Below are 16,666 nucleotides of genomic sequence, written 5' to 3'. Positions count from 1 at the left end.
TGCCGGGGTGGCAAATGATCATGACAAGGGAGAGGTCTCCAAGGCTAAGGGAAAGTCTTATGCTAGGGTTGCATATGACTATAGCAAGGAGAAGTCAATAAATGGCAAGGGAAAGTCATTTAATGGTAAGAAGAAATTAACCAAGGATAAGGTGTCCAAGGTTAAGAAAGTTACGTTTGTAGGCCAAGTGTCACCGGGGGTGGACCGATGTGGCCTAGTCATTGTGGATGAATCACCTAGGGAGGTGGCTAAGGCTAAGAGCTCTAGGGGGAGCTCTAAGAGTCAATTTGGGACCCATGGCCAATGGATCTCAGGTGGATTTTACTTGGGAGTTTAGGTTGGGTCATGGACTGTGTCAAGTGGTTTGGGGACGGACTTGAGTCTCAAACCTAAGGATTTGGCACAATTGGATTGTGTTTCATGCAAGAAATATGACATTGGGGTCATATAGCATGATAATTGGTTTTGGATGTATAGATGCCATATAAATCAATGCTAGGGATGCATTGTGGGTTAGTATGGGCAAATACATCAAGAGGAAGCCAAAACTAGGACTTTAGGTCAAGGTTCAATTGAACTTTTTAGCTAGTTTTGTGTTTTGTGTCAATCTTGGGATTGATGATAGATATATTTTTATATATATTTTTCCCAAGTAGATATTGATATAATAGACCTCTCCACAAAATTTGGGGATTTTTGGAGGTCTGTGGAATTTTTAGTGCATTTTTAAAATAGTGTACCAGTTGATCAATATAGTTACCAGTCGACTGGTAACACTGTTCATGAGCACAGAATATCTCTGTAAGCTCATTTTCATGGGGGCAGTCGACTGGTACTTCTTGCAGTCGACTGATACCAGTCTGAAAGTGTTTTCAGCACTGGTTTTTGATCGGGTCAGCTCATATACATGTATGGGATCCATGGGGAATACATACATCAATTTAGGGTCATTTGGATGACAAGTTTTCAATAATTGGGATATTGTTGGAGAACTTTTTGGATGTTAGGCAAAGGGGGAGAAGTAAGGTTTAGTTGGGAAAACCTGAAAGTACCTTTGTATAGGGGGAGCCTTGGGATAGGTTCTTAAAAAGCCCATTGTAAAAATCCTAGCTCATGGGGAGCGTAGGTGTAGGGGGAGCCTTGGGTTAGGTTCAAATGCATGATGTATTGTTACGGCGGTTGCCAAGTGTGTAAACTTGGCAACGTAAGTCCATTCGGCAATGTAAGTCCAAGTGTGTAGCCTTGGCAACGTAAGTCCATTTGTTTTAGCATGTTTATTTGCTATATGTTTTCCCTAACTTAAACGTATTGCCAAACACCAAAAAGGGGGAGATTGTTGGAGCAATCCCGATGGTCCGCGGGACCATGTGTTTTGGCGTTTGGGCAAAGGGTTTAAGTTAGGTTCACCCTTGTATTTGATATGTGTATTTGAGTTGTGCAGGTTTGCAGGATACACATGTGACTCAGGTTGATGGCTTCGGGTCCGGTGAAGGATAGAGCATCCGAGGGACCATGGACAAGGCAGCGAGGACAAGGGTCGAGGGAAGCGACTTCGAGGCATACGCGAAGGATGGCATTGGGGACGAGCCGCGGGCTTGAATGCATCCGAGGTACGAAAGCCAAAGGAAGTAGGCTTGAAGGCAAGATGTCAAAGCTGTAAATGAAGCGTCAAATGAATCATAAGGGTGAGGGTACGAGTGCATGAGAGATTGTACTCGGAGTAAAATAATAATTTTAGGGTTTTACTGTAGCAGTACTGTAGCGCTACTGTAGCAGTACTGTAGCAGTCGACTGCATGTTTTATCAGTCGACTGGTGCAGTCGACTGGCATCGAACAGAATGTCTCTGTTCGCTCGGTTAGTGTGGAATCGAGCCGTTGGGATGTAACGGTCGAATTTCCACAGAGGGCAGTCGACTGCATGTTTTAGCAGTCGACTGGTAGGCGGGGTTTTCCAACCCGTGGCCTATATAACCAAGCCTTGGAAGCTTGGTTGAAGTTGACGAAATTAGTGGTGGGTAACCTCTTATTAGTAGTCAACTAGTGCCCTAGCAATCCAAGTGCTCTTGATCGAGTTGTGGCGAGGTTTCTTCACCGACAAAGAGGATTGTGCTAGCCGGAGTTTCCGAGGATTAATCCACCGACGGATTGAGGGATCGTCCACCTTACGAACACGCCATGGAGTAGGAACAAGTTATCTCCGAACCACGTAAATGATCGTGTAGCTTGGTTTGCATTCTTTCCTTTAGTATTTAGCTTTCTACTTGCTTTGTTTGCATTTCCGCTTGCGCACTAACGTTGTAGAAAGAAGCGAGTATTTGGGGGTGCCGTCTATCCAACCCCCCTTCAAGCCGGCCGTCCGATCCCCAACACTAAGTCCCAAAAGTCCGACCGACTCTGTGGTGGACCGAATGTAGGTTGGGGTCATGACCACGAGGAGTGAAGAGTTAAGTCCCGAAGGTCCGACCAGTCTTGGGGTCAACCGGCTATATGATGGGACCATGATAACCAAAATTAGTGTCGTAATAATCTTGATTTCAAATGTTAACTAAAATCTTCCTCAACCTAAATTGGTAAGAAGACTCCAAGGTCGATTCACAAAGACTTCACAGTGCTATTAATTCCCTTAATCTGATTTACCACACAGTTCATATGGGGTTCTTTTACTAATAATGCAGAACCTATTTAACTAAAAATTCTAACTCGCATTCAAGTTTTCATCATTGACATTTTTCTAGATGAATGTCTATTAAAACCAAATTCTGAGATCATCTACTTAACTAAAAACATCACTAATAGAATTCTGTCTAAAATTGGAAATTGAATTTATCATATTAAAACTAAAAGAAACAAATCTAGATGACAAAATAATTGCAAAAATCTAAATCGAAAGCAAATTGAATCAAGATTAAGAGATTTGAATCCAAGATCAAGTCATTGTTACCCGTAAACAGAAACAGGAAAAGAAAATCTTCTGCATCGGACTACAGTGGTTCGATTAAAGTAAACAATAATACTCTAACAAAGGAAAGAAGAAATAGAACCAGATCTGGAAAGAAATAGAGTATAAATTCAGTGAGCTGGGATCCCCCAAGCAGTCACAAAGCCGGAAGAACTATTACTAAACTCTGATGAAGAAACTCTAATCCAGATCTGGAATACGAACAACTCGATTATCATTCCCCAGATCCAAATGACAAAATAAGAGTAGATCAGCGTCTTCCTCCCAGATCAGTGACACTAGAGAGGAGTTGTTGAAGATGAAAGCCAGCGCTTGTTCCGATCTCCAGTTCTTCCTGCTCGCCAGAGAAAATCGCCGATCCCCTTTCCTGTAGCCTCTCTCCCATATTTATAATCTTGCCAGAGTTTAGATTTCCTGTATGGCTCAGATTCTTCAAAGCTTAGATCCTACAATCCAGGAACTCCAAAGCTTAAGTCTGGATGAAAGCCTTCTCTTCAATACTCTACAAAGATTAATTAAAATTTTGTCAACAAAATGCCCCACAATTACTGCTTACATCATAGTTCCAGATAATGACCAAAATTATTAAACGTAAACGAAAATGCACTTAAAACTTGATGAAAGAGTGAGATTCCGAAGAGAACAACTGAAAATGTTTAACCATAAATAAACACTATCAAAATCCCCCACACTTGCTTTTGACCGTCCCTGCAAATTAAAATGACTCTTAAGAAAATTTAATATCACTTCTTTAAACCATACTGACAACATATTAAGGATTGTAAAAAGTAATTATCTATGTCTAGCAATCTAATCAAAACATTCAAGTTCTACAACCTTCGTAGTTCAATCAGTACAATGGTTTCAGATGCTCAAATAATTGAGAACGACTCATCCTTTCTGGTTGAGAATTAATCTCTATCACTCTCCTAATCTAATTCTAGAATGGAGTTCCTCTCTATGCAACTCAAACACTTCACTACCATATGTTTGCCTTTTTCCTCATTCTCCACTGCTCTGACATAACAAAACATGAATCAAAAAGATTTTGACAATGAAATTGAAGTCAAAAGGATAATTGAAATTGAACTAGGCACTAATTGGAAACAATGAAGATAAGGAAGAAGTAGTTATGCTGGAAACTATATTTGATAAATTCCTACTTGTTCTTTTACCACTCTAATTGCTAAAAACATCATCCCTTTATCAATTAACTCTTCCACTTAAGGATTCTCTTAAGTAACCAAGATTTGTGATCAAGCTTGTCGTTCCCATTTCATCAACAACCCATAAAATTCAAATCTAGATATCCAACTTTCTGAATAACATCATCCGAAATTTACAAACTCGATGAAGTTTAAGCTGCTTAAATGATTGAATGAATAAATTCCACTTGTAATCTTCTTGTACTCCAATCTTGGTACTGCATAATAACCCAATCCTCTTGCTTAGATTTCACTTCCCAATTTTTACTCTTTATAGAAGAATCCTTCACCTGTTTTCAAACATTCAGCTGTGACTTAAATCACATTCTTCATCAAACAAAACATAAATTTCCTATTACTGAATCCATAATCGAATTCAAAATTGAAATGCTATAGGACCATAACAATCATAACTTCCCAGCAATCTTTGTTGTAAAGCTTCACTGTTTATTGCTCTGCCTCCTGGAACTAGAAATTATCACTAGAATGTCCAAATTAATACAATGAAGAACTTTATTGAACATCTAATTTTCAGCCTACAAGATAATGCACATTTCAGAATTAATTCAAGACCTCTTCTCGTTCAATTATAGTTTTCCTTTTACTTCTCATGTAGTTTGCATAATATCACTCAAGTTAGCTACACAAACTGTATATCTTCAAAGAATTCTAAGAACTATCACATCCAACATATTTGACCGAGCTGATTACAGGGTTTTTTTCTTTTTTTTTTTTGATGTAAAAATCTATTTGAAAGCAAGAAAAATTGAATCCCTTGGTCAAAACTTAAATCTTTTCAAGTTTACTACAATAGCACATCATCTAACTCAATACTTATCAAGCTAAAGTTCACTGCTCAAAATTCCAACTTAATTCTCTTACTACCAAAACTCCACTTCTTACAGAAAAAAAACTACAACGGCTTAAAGTCAACAAGAATCCAAGCTTCCCTATAACAAATCACTTGCACCTCCCCCACACTTAGAATATTGTTCGTCTCGAACAAAGGAACTCATCAAAAATAATTCCAGCATACTAAAGAAATGTGTATAAGAAGAAAATAGAAGATAAAGTAGAAAGATTCAAGAAAAACAGTACAAAGAACAGAAAATCTTTCATCATCCTCATGCTTAATGTATAACAATTGCAATTTTGAAAAGGAACAAGGCAAATTCTAGAGATCCATGTTGAAGTGCATATCACACAAAATTAAGTAGATATGCCACCAGAATGATCCTCACTAGGTTTAAAATGAACTCAACTACTCAAGTTAAAATCCACAATCCTACCCATTGAACTCATGAAGTTATCCAACAAGATATGTAAAGAATTTAGCACTGATGAATCATATATAAAACCCTTTACAAATCCAAAACAAGAATCATCAGTACTACTCAAAGAAACAATTTATTTTCACAGATTGAAATAAAAAATGATTAAACTACCAAAACCAAAACAATTGCAAAATAACAGAACTAAAAGGAAAGACAAACAAACCACACTTCCCCTTTTTTTTCAAGTTATATAGGCAGCTTCTTCAAAATGCAACTTCTCCTTGAAACCTCCCTCAGCACCTTCAAAGAACACCTTGAGGCGATGTCCATTTACCTTGAAAACTCTTCCAGTAGAAATTTCCTGAATCTTAACAACACCATAAGGAAACACATTAGTAACACAATAAGGTCCCTCCCACCTAGACTTCAACTTACTCCGTATCAATTTAAGTCTAGAATTAAATAGCAGAACCTTATCTCCTTTATGGAATTCCTTTCTCAATATTTGTTTATCATGAAAAGCTTTTGCCTTTTCTTTGTAAATCCGGGAACTCTCATAAGCCTCCAATCTAAGCTCTTCAAGCTCTTGCAATTGTAACTTCCTCTCACCACCAGCCTCTCCCAGATTCATGTTACAAGATTTCACAGCCCAATATGTTTTATGTTCCACCTCAACCGGCAAGTGACAAGTCTTGCCAAAAATAATTCGATAAGGAGACATCCCAATAGGTGTTTTGTAAGTTGTTCGATAAGCCCAAAGAGCATCATCAAGTCTCCTACTCCAATCCTTCCTGTCCGATTTTATTGTCTTTTCAAGAATTTGCTTAATCTCTCTATTAGAAACTTCAGCTTGACCATTCGTTTGTGGATGATAAGAAGTAGATACCCTATGAACTACACCATACTTACTCATGAGTGCCTTCATATGCCTATTACAAAAATGGGATCCTTGATCGCTAATAATAGCCCTAGGCAATCCAAATCTGCAAAATAAGTGAGACTTAACAAAATTCACAACAACAGAAGAATCATCAGTCCTGGTGGGGATGACCTCCACCCATTTTGACACATAATCAACAACCAATAAAATATAAATAAAACCAAATGAAATAGGCAAAGGACCCATAAAATCAATACCCCATACATCAAAAATTTCACAAAACAAAATAGGTTGTTGAGGCATTTCATGTTTACGTCCTATATTTCCCATCTTTTGGCAATTCTCACAAGTCCGATGAAACTCAAAAGCATCCTTGAATAGAGTGGGCCAATACAGTCCCGAATCTAAAACTTTCCTAGCTGTACGTTGAGGCCCAAAATGCCCCCCACATGCAAGTCAATGTTAAAAGGAAAGTATAGACTGAAATTCATCGTCAGATACACATCTCCTCACTACCTGATCACTACCAAATTTCCAAAGGTAAAGATCATCCCACACATAATACTTTGCATCACTCTTAAGTTTATCACATTGAGTTCTTGAAAAATGTGTAGGAAAGACACCAGCAACCAAATAATTGATAAGATCAGCGTACCATGACAATCTATCTTGCAACCGGAAAAGATGCTCATCAGGAAATGCATCTACAATTGGTATAGTATCCATTTTACTCCCAATCCTACTCAAATGGTCTGCCACCAAGTTCTCCTTCCCGCTCCTATCTCGTATTTCAATGTCAAATTCTTGAAGTAAGAGCATCCAACGAATCAATCGAGGCTTTGCATATTTTTTCTTGAGAAGAAACTTGAGAGCTGCATGATCAGAAAAAACAATAACATGAGAACAAAGAAGATAAGACCGAAACTTTTCCAAAGAAAAAACAATAGCTATAAGCTCTTTCTCAGTTATTGTATAGTTGCTTTGAGCAGAATCCAACGTCTTTGATGCATAGCTAATAACATGAGGCGCTCCATTAACCTTTTGAGCTAGAACCGTTCTAACTGCAAAATTAGAAGCATCACACATAAGTTCGAAAGGTAACAACCAATCAGGAGCACACATAATAGGAGATGAAGTAAGAGCTTCCCTGAGTCTATCAAAAGCTGTAGGACCGTTGGGCCGGCTAGAAGGGGGGTTGAATAGCCCTGAATAAAACACAACCCTTTCTCGGCAATTAAGCTAACACTTGAAAAATAGATTAAGCAGAAAATAAGGCATAAAAACGAGGCACCAGATTTGACTTGGTTATAACCGGGGAGGTTGTTAATCCAAGGAAGATGGTTGCACTAAGAACTCCTTCAGGCGGAGAAGCCTCGTTTACAGCAGTGTAGGCACAAAAAGAAAGAAGCTAATCAAAGCAATGGAAGCACACAAGTGTTGTTACAATTTCTGAATTGATGAAAAGCTTCTGGACCAAGGCTATATTTATAGCCTTGGTCGGGGCGCCTGGAAGGGGTTCCGGGCGCCCTGGGGGGATAAAATTTATCCCCCAATGGTTGGATCGAGTCAAAAGCTCGATCCTGTGAAAAAGTCACTTCCGGGCGCCCGAAAGGGTTCCGGGCGCCCCGGACAGCTCCGGGCGCCCCGGAGCCAAAAGTCAACCCAGTTGACTTTTGGTCCGTGCTCTCTTCTCTGGTTCAGCTCGCCTCTGGTCTGGGTCTTTCTGCTCCGGCTCCGCTTTGCTTGGGTGATCTCTGACATCCGGAATAGGGCTCACCCGAACCCAACTTCCGGTCTTCTCGAGCGGGCTTCCCTCTGACTTCTCGTCCCTCGGAATCGCCACGTGTTTCCTTCTCGTCCGCCAGCGTACTCATCCGCAGTCTTCGTCCCTTGGACACACCGCGTGCCGTCCTTCTCGCTAGCTACGTCTCTTGCTCCCCGAGCAATCTTCCGCTCCGGCTTTCGTCCCTCGGAACCACTGCACGCTTCCTTCTCGTCCACCGATGTACTCTTCCGCAGCATCTCGTCCCTCGGACTGCCGTCCTTCTCGCTAGCTGCGTCTTCCGCTCGACTACCTGTGTTCCTAAGCTCCTGCATACTTAGACACAAGGTTAAAACAAACAGGACTACCTTAACTTGTTGATCACACCAAAATAACCTTGGGGTTCCAACAATCTCCCCCATTTTGGTGTGATCAACCCAAGTTAAGCTAGGGTTAAAATAGACATAAAATAGAATTAACTTAAATTGCAATTTAAGTGCAAAAAGATAGAAAAAATTAAATCTATCTACCTCCCCCTAAACTTATACTTTCCCTTCTCCCCCTTTGATCACAAAAAAATGGGGTTCCAAGAAAAATAACCTAAGGGTTAAGAAAAAATATTTCTTGAAAAGTTTTAAGATTTTAAGAAATTTAAAAAAAAAATTCTAAGTTTCAGAAAAAAAAACTTAGGAGAAAATGATTTGACAATTTTTCTAATAAAAAATCCTAAGTAACAAAATTTAAAAAAATTCTAACTTGAATTTTTGAGAATTTTTAAGCACATTTTTTTAAAGCAAATGACTTAGGCAATTAAAACAAAATCTAAGTAAGTAAATTTCAAAATTGAAATAAAATGTTTTGAATAACCTTTTTAAAGCACTAATTAATGCTTCATTAGTAAGTTAATTAAACATTTATTTCAATATTTTGACTTCCAGGTCGTGGCGAGGCACTAGGCCTTCTTGGTTATTGGAGCAACAACCACTTCCTTGACAAAGCCTCATAAAGAAATTCTTTGTTTAATTTTCTCACTTAAAGTGCTAATTTTAATTTTAAAATTTAGTTTAAGCATGATTTAGGAACCAATATATGTTCCAACCTACTGGATTAACCAAAAAATTTTTGTGGACATTTTTTCTTGAAATGTTCCTAATTTGTCCCGGGTGATATTTAAAGTATCAATTTAAATTATTAAATCTTCTAACATTGGTTTTAGATGATCATGCATAATTTTTTAAGTTATCTATTTGAATTTTCAAATTTTGATTTTCTAATTCCAATTTTTCATTTTTTAATTTTAATTTATCTAATTCTTCTAAGGGACAAGACTTAGCTAGAATTACTTTTAAATTTTTATTTTCACTTTCTAATTTGCAGCAGTCTTTTGTTAAAAGTTTAACAAACTTAAACATTTTATCGGGAAGAAGAGATCGTACCTGACTTACCTTTTCGATCTCGTTGTCCGTTTCTCCCCCTGAACTGCTGCTTTCTTCCGACGTGTCTCCCCCTTCATCGATGCTCTCGATGCTCATTTCAGAAGAGCTTGAATCGCAGTCGTCGTCTTGATGACTCGCCATCAGTGCGAGTCCGGAGAATGCTTCGACTTCCGATTCGGACGTCGTATCGTCCCACGTCGCCTTCAGGGCCTTTCTTTTCTGGATAGGCTTCTTACCCTTCTCCTTGTCTTTTTTCTTCAGCTTGGGGCAGTTGTCCTTGACGTGCCCTTCTTCGTCGCAGTGGTAGCAGCGGATCGTCCTTTTCTTCTTCCCCTGCGGATGGTTAGTAGATCTAGATTTACAAAGTTTCTTGAATCTTCTTACCATCATTACCATTTCCTCGTCGTCGAGAGAGGATTCTGACTCAGGTTCGTCTCTCGAAGCTTTGAGGGCGACGTTGTTCTTGGGCTCCTTCATTCCTGCACATCTTGACTCATGGACTTCAAATGTTGAAAAAAAATTCTTTTAATGAAAATTTTTCTAAGTCCTTAGAAATGTAAAAAGCATCTACTAGTGATGCCCATTTTGAATTTTTCGGAAATGAATTTAACGCGTACCTGAGCGAATCTCGGTTACTTACCTTTTCTCCGAGATTCGTGAGTCCGGTGATGATTTCTTTTATTCTTGAGTGCAGATGTGCAACTGTCTCGTCTTCCCCAAGTCGCAGGCTGGTGAGCTGATTGCGAAGAAGATCTCTTCTAGCGAGCTTGGCTTCGGAGGTCCCTTCGTGCAGCTCAAGGAACTTCTCCCAAAGTTCCTTTGCGGAGTTGTATTTACCGATTCTGTTGACTTCTTGAGGCGGAAGAACGCTTAGCAGATGGTACTCTGCTTTGCCGTTCGCCACGAAGTCGGCCAGCTCCTTTTTTGTCCATTTATCTATTTCCTTGTCCTCTGGAGCTTCAAAGCCAAATTTTATTGTTAAAAATAATTCAATATCTGTTGTAAGAAATACCTGCATCAGTTTTTTCCAGGTAGCGAAGTCCCCTTCATATTTCGGTGGGTGGATGCTTGGTCCGGCCATCGCGTTGCTTCGTTCGGCGGTTAGTCCTCCTGAAGCGCCTCGGCTCTGATACCACTTGTAGGACCGTTGGGTCGGCTAGAAGGGGGGTTGAATAGACCTGAATAAAACACAACCCTTTCTCGGCAATTAAGCTAACACTTGAAAAATAGATTAAGCAGAAAATAAGGCATAAAAACGAGGCACCGGATTTGACTTGGTTACAACCGGGGAGATTGTTAATCCAAGGAAGATGGTTGCACTAAGAACTCCTTCAGGCGGAGAAGCCTCGTTTACAGCAGTGTAGGCACAAAAAGAAAGAAGCTAATCAAAGCAATGGAACCACACAAGTGTTGTTACAATTTCTGAATTGATGAAAAGCTTCTGGACCAAGACTATATTTATAGCCTTGGTCGGGGCGCCTGGAAGGGGTTCCGGGCGCCCTGGGGGGATAAAATTTATCCCCCAACGGTTGGATCGAGTCAAAAGCTCGATCCTGTGAAAAAGTCACTTCCGAGCGCCCGAAAGGGTTCCGGGCGCCACGGACAGCTCCGGGCGCCCCGGACAGCTCCGGGCGCCCCGGAGCCAAAAGTCAACCCAGTTGACTTTTGGTCCGTGCTCTCTTCTCCGGTTCAGCTCGCCTCTGGTCCGGGTCTTTCTGCTCCGGCTCCGCTTTGCTTGGGTGATCTCTGACATCCGGAATAGGGCTCACCCGAACCCAACTTCCGGTCTTCTCGAGCGGGCTTCCCTCCGGCTTCTCGTCCCTCGGAATCGCCACGTGTTTCCTTCTCGTCCGCCGGCGTACTCATCCGCAATCTTCGTCCCTTGGATGCACCGCGTGCCGTCCTTCTCGCTAGCTGCGTCTCTTGCTCCCCGAGCAATCTTCGGCTCTGGCTTTCGTCCCTCGGAACCACTGCATGCTTCCTTCTCGTCCACCGATGTACTCTTCCGCAGCATCTCGTCCCTCGGACTGCCGTCCTTCTCGCTAGCTGCGTCTTCCGCTCAACTACCTGTGTTCCTAAGCTCCTGCACACTTAGACACAAGGTTAAAACAAACAGGACCTACCTTAACTTGTTGATCACACCAAAACAACCTTGGGGTTCCAACAAAAGCTTCCTTGCATTTTTCATCAAACACAAACTGCACATCCTTCTGTAACAATCGTGACATAGGTAAAGCAATAGTACTAAAATCTTTAATAAATCTTCTATAAAAACCTGCATGCCCAAGAAAAGAACGAACTTCCCGCACGCATGTGGGATATGATAAAGCAATAATCACACTAATCTTAGTCGGATCTACTTCAATACCTTTTTCAGAAACAATATGACCCAAAACTAAAACATGTTGAACCATGAAATGACATTTTTCAAATTTCAAAACCAAATTCTTTTCTACGCATCTATGCAAAACACAAGATAAACTATCTAAGCATGCATCAAATGAAGAACCATAAACAGTAAAATCGTCCATAAACACTTCCATGCAATGCTCATGAAGATCCGCAAAGATACTTACCATCCACCTTTGAAATGTACCTGGGGCATGACACAATCCGAACGACATCCTTTTGTAAGCGAAAGTCCCAAAAGGACATGTAAAAGTGGTCTTCTCCTGATCTTCAGGTGCTATGCAAATCTGAAAATATCCTGAATATCCATCCAAAAAATAATAATGTGTCTTCCCTGCCAACCTCTCTAACATCTTATCAATAAAGGGTAATGGAAAATGATCCTTACTTGTTGATTGATTAAGTCTCCTATAATCAATTTACACTCTCCAACTAGTTTGTACCCTTGTAGGAATCAATTCATTGCCCTCATTTGCCACCACAGTAATTCCCGATTTCTTAGGCACCACTTGCACCGGACTTACCCATTTGTTGTTCGAAATAAGATAGATAATCCTATCTTGCAGTAACTTTACAACTTCTTTTTTAACTACATCAAGAATAATTGGGTTAAGCCTCCTTTGTGGTTGTCGCACAAGTTTAGCATCATCCTCCAACAAAATCCTATGTGTACAAATAGAAGAGTTGATTCCTGTCAAATCTGCGAGAGTCCACCAAATCACCTTTTGATTGTGCCTCAAAACATTTAACAATCTCTTCTCCTGTCCAGCATCAAGGTCCTTAGAAATAATAATTGGCAGTTGTTCATCCTTCCTTAAGTAAGCATATTTCAAATGGCTCGGAAGAACTTTCAACTCCAACTTTGGTGGTTGCAAAACAGAAGGAAGTGCTTTTTCAGATTCCACCTCAATTACACAAACTTCCTCATAGTCCTTTATCTCTAAAGAAGAACCACACTGATCAAAATTGTCATTGCATTCTGTACTCGGATCATCCCCAAAGTTATTAAAAAGAGTAGCACATTCCAGCAAGTAACCATCCAACCTGCCTTCCAATTCATCAAACAACTCTATACTCAACAAAGAGTGATCCTCTACTAGATATTTCATAGCATCCAAGATATTATACTGAACTACAGTTTCTCCAAATTCCATTGATAAAGTACCAACAAGACCATCAATTTTAGTCTTTGCTGTCTTCAAAAATGATCTTCCCAAAATAATTGTCACATGACTTGACAATGCATCACCCTCCATATCCAAAACCTAAAAGTCTGCAGGAAAAATCAGCTCCTTAACTTTAACCAGCACATCTTCAATCACCCCTACTGGATGAGCAAAACTTCGATTCGCCAACTAGATCACAACCCCTGTTGGCTGAAGAGGACCAATTCCAAGAGCTTGAAACACTGATTTCGGCATCACATTAATGAATGCTCCAAGATCCACCATAGCATCTTCAAAAATGTTTTCTCCTATTTTACACGAAATAGTAAAAACTCCTGGATCCCTGCATTTTTGTGGCATAGCCTGAAATAATGCAGAATCACTTTCCCCTGCACTAATCAACTCATCACCCTTAAGCTTCTTCTTATTAACACATAAATCCTTCAGAAATTTTGTGTACTTCGGAATGTGTTTAATCGCTTTCAGTAGAGGAATGTTTACTTCTACTTTACTAAAAATTTCCATCATCTCAAGAAATTCTATAGACTTTTCAACAACTTTACCCTTCCCAGGTTGTACTAATCTCTTAGGAAATGGTAACTGGATCTCTGTTTGCTTCTGTTCTACCACTGGAATCTGCACTGCAACAGATTTAGGAACAGAACCAAATTTAATCTATAAATCTGAATCCAAATCTTTTAAACACTCAACTGAACCTTCCTGATTATTCTCAGAAACATTTTTCCCATTCTGTAGAGTGATAGCACTCACATTTCCTCTTGGGTTTGGAATGGTTTGGGAAGCAGCTGGCTTGAAGTCTGTAACTGGTTTTGTCCCTGGCCAGACACAAGTTGACTCACTTGTCTTTCAATATTCTGTAATGCTGCATCAGTCCTCTGTTGTTGCTCAATTGAATGAGTCCACTGCAATGAAAGTTGTTGTTGATGGAGCATCATTTGTTGCATAATCTCTTTCATATCTTGTACTGAAAAATCAGTTTGAGTTAAGGGAAAAGATTTTCTTGGTTGCTGAAATGGTGGAACATGTTGCTGGAATTGCTGAAATGGTTGTATTCTATTTGGAACTATGTTGTTGTAAAACCCTGGTGGTCTCTGATTGCTTGAAAAATTATTATTCTGAATTTGCTGTGGAAAAGGCTGCTGAGCCGCTGAAATATTTCCATATGTTAGGTTTGGATGATCTCTCCATCCTGGATTATAAGTAGATGACATAGGATCATACTTCACTTGTTGATTACCCTGCTGATATTGTGGACAATTAGGAAAAACACTAGTTGCTGCCATAGATTGCTCAGCCACCGAATTGCATTCATCTGGTTATAGACTAGGACAAGTATCTGTTGAATGCCAACTACTAGCATAGAATCCACATATTTTAATTGCTTACACAGATTCTGCAACTTGCTGTTGGGGTTGCCGATTCAATGTCATCTGAGTTGCCGCCAACTCAATTCTATTCAACATTTCCTCTAATATACTCTCAATTCTACTCTGTCCCGAGTGTAAAATCTGAGCTTCATGAACACCCCTTGCTACCATAGGTCTTGTACCAAATTGCTGGTAATTTGCTGCCATAGTTTCTATCAAATCCCTAGCATCATTAGGTGTCTTATTCACCAAAGCTCCTCCACTAGCAGCATCTATCATGCTCCTATCCATGAGCAATAACCCTTCATAGAAATACTGAATTAACAATTGATCACTTATTTGATGTTGTGGACAGCTTGCACATAACCTTTTAAACCTCTCCCAATATTCATGAAGTGTTTCACCAGCATCTTGCTGAATTCCACAAATGCTTTTCCTAATGGACGCTATCCTAGAAGCAGGAAAAAAACTATCCAAAAATACCCTCCTCATATCATTCCAACAAGTAATAGTCCCTAAAGGCAAATAGAATAACTAGTCCTTAGCTGCATCAGCCAAAGAGAATGGAAATTCTCTTAGTTTAATATCCTCCTCCGAAATTCCATGAGGTTTCATTGTAGAGCACACCATATGAAATTCTTGCAAGTGTCGATTTGGATCCTCACCTAAATGTCCATGGAATTTAGGCAACAAGTGTATAATACCTGATCTTAACTCAAAATCAACCTCTAACTCAGGATACTCAATGCAAAGGGGCTGATGTGAACCATCAGGAGCTGCCAACTCCCTCAGCGTACTGCCATGACCAATTACCATTCTCCTTGAAGGATCTGCCGACATAGAGCTAGAATTAGAAGACTGTCCTTTCTGAACTCTATGCAATATATGGAAACTTCTTTCAATTTCTGGATCAAACTGAACCAAATTCCGTTTATTTTTTCTGGTCATCAACTGCACTCTACTCTATCAACTAAAACATCAGATAACAAGGTACCAAAAAGTAGATATCAAACAAAAGAAATTAACAACCACCATTAGGTCCCGACAACGGCGCCAAATTTGATAACCAAAATTAGTATCGTAATAATCTTGATTTCAAATGTTAACTAAAATCTTCCTCAACCTAAATTGGTAAGAAGACTCCAAGGTCGATTCACAAAGACTTCACAGTGCTATTAATTCCCTTAATCTGATTTACCGCATAGTTCATATGGGTTTCTTTTACTAATAATGCAGAACCTATTTAACTAAAAATTCTAACTCGCATTCAAGTTTTCATCGTTGACATTTTTCTAGATGAATGGCTATTAAAACCAAATTCTGAGATCATCTACTTAACTAAAAACATCACTAATAGAATTCTGTCTAAAATTGGAAACTGAATTTAGCAGATTAAAACTAAAAGAAACAAATCTAGATGACAAAATAATTGCAAAAATCTAATTCGAAAGCAAATTGAATCAAGATTAAGAGATTTGAATCCAAGATCAGGTCATTATTACCCGTAAACAGAAACAGGAAAAGAAAATCTTCTGCATCGGACTACAGTGGTTCGATTAAAGTAAACACTAATACTCTAACAAAGGAAAGAAGAAATAGAACCAGATCTGGAAAGAAATAGAGTATAAATTCAGTGAGATGGGATCCCCCAAGCAGTCACAAAGTTGGAAGAACTGTTACTAAACTCTGATGAAGAAACTCTAACTTAGATCTGGAATACGAACAACTCGATTATCATTCCCCAGATCCATATGACAAAACGAGAGTAGATCAGCGTCTTCCTCCCAGATCAGTGACACCAGAGAGGAGTTGTTGAAGATGAAAGCCAATGCTTGTTCCGATCTCCAGTTCTTCCTGCTCGCCAGAGAAAATCGCCGATCCCCTTTCCTGTAGCCTCTCTCCCATATTTATAATCTTGCCAGAGTTTAGATTTCTTGTATGGCTCTGATTCTTCAAAGCTTAGATCCTACGGTCCAGGAATTCCAAAGCTTAAGTCTGGATGAAAGCCTTCTCTTCAATACTCTACAAAGATTAACTAAAATTTTGTCAACAAAATGCCCCACAATTACTGCTTACATCATAGTTCCAGATAATGACCAGAATTATTAAACGTAAACGAAAATGCACTTAAAACTTGATGAAAGAGTGAGATTCCAAAGAGAACAACTGAAAATGTTTAACCACAA

The 16,666-nt window shown here is 39.5% G+C and overlaps 1 protein-coding gene across 1 annotated transcript; it reads right to left on the bottom strand.

The window, feature by feature from the left end:
• Positions 1–13,281: 13,281 nt before the first annotated feature.
• LOC122041577 lies at positions 13,282–14,396 on the bottom strand. Its single transcript, XM_042601311.1, has 3 exons — positions 13,953–14,396; positions 13,809–13,842; positions 13,282–13,733 (listed from the first exon to the last, which is right to left on the bottom strand). The coding sequence occupies exons 1-3, from the start codon at positions 14,394–14,396 to the stop codon at positions 13,282–13,284; spliced, it is 930 nt and encodes a 309-aa protein (XP_042457245.1).
• Positions 14,397–16,666: the final 2,270 nt, after the last annotated feature.

The sequence above is a fragment of the Zingiber officinale genome, chromosome 1B, assembly GCF_018446385.1.
Source record: "Zingiber officinale cultivar Zhangliang chromosome 1B, Zo_v1.1, whole genome shotgun sequence".
Taxonomy (NCBI): domain Eukaryota; kingdom Viridiplantae; phylum Streptophyta; class Magnoliopsida; order Zingiberales; family Zingiberaceae; genus Zingiber; species Zingiber officinale.
The sequence above is the reverse complement of the archived record's forward strand: the minus strand, read 5'-3'. Positions and strand labels throughout refer to the sequence as shown.

Coding starts and splice junctions, on each gene's coding strand:
- LOC122041577 (XM_042601311.1), bottom strand. CDS start 14,396: ATGGCAGCAACTAGTGTTTTTCCTAATTGTCCACAATATCAGCAGGGT. Junction 13,843..13,952: donor TACAGAATATTGAAAGACAA/GTGAGTCAACTT, acceptor ATCACTCTACAG/AATGGGAAAAATGTTTCTGA. Junction 13,734..13,808: donor TTCTGAGAATAATCAGGAAG/GTTCAGTTGAGT, acceptor AATCTGTTGCAG/TGCAGATTCCAGTGGTAGAA.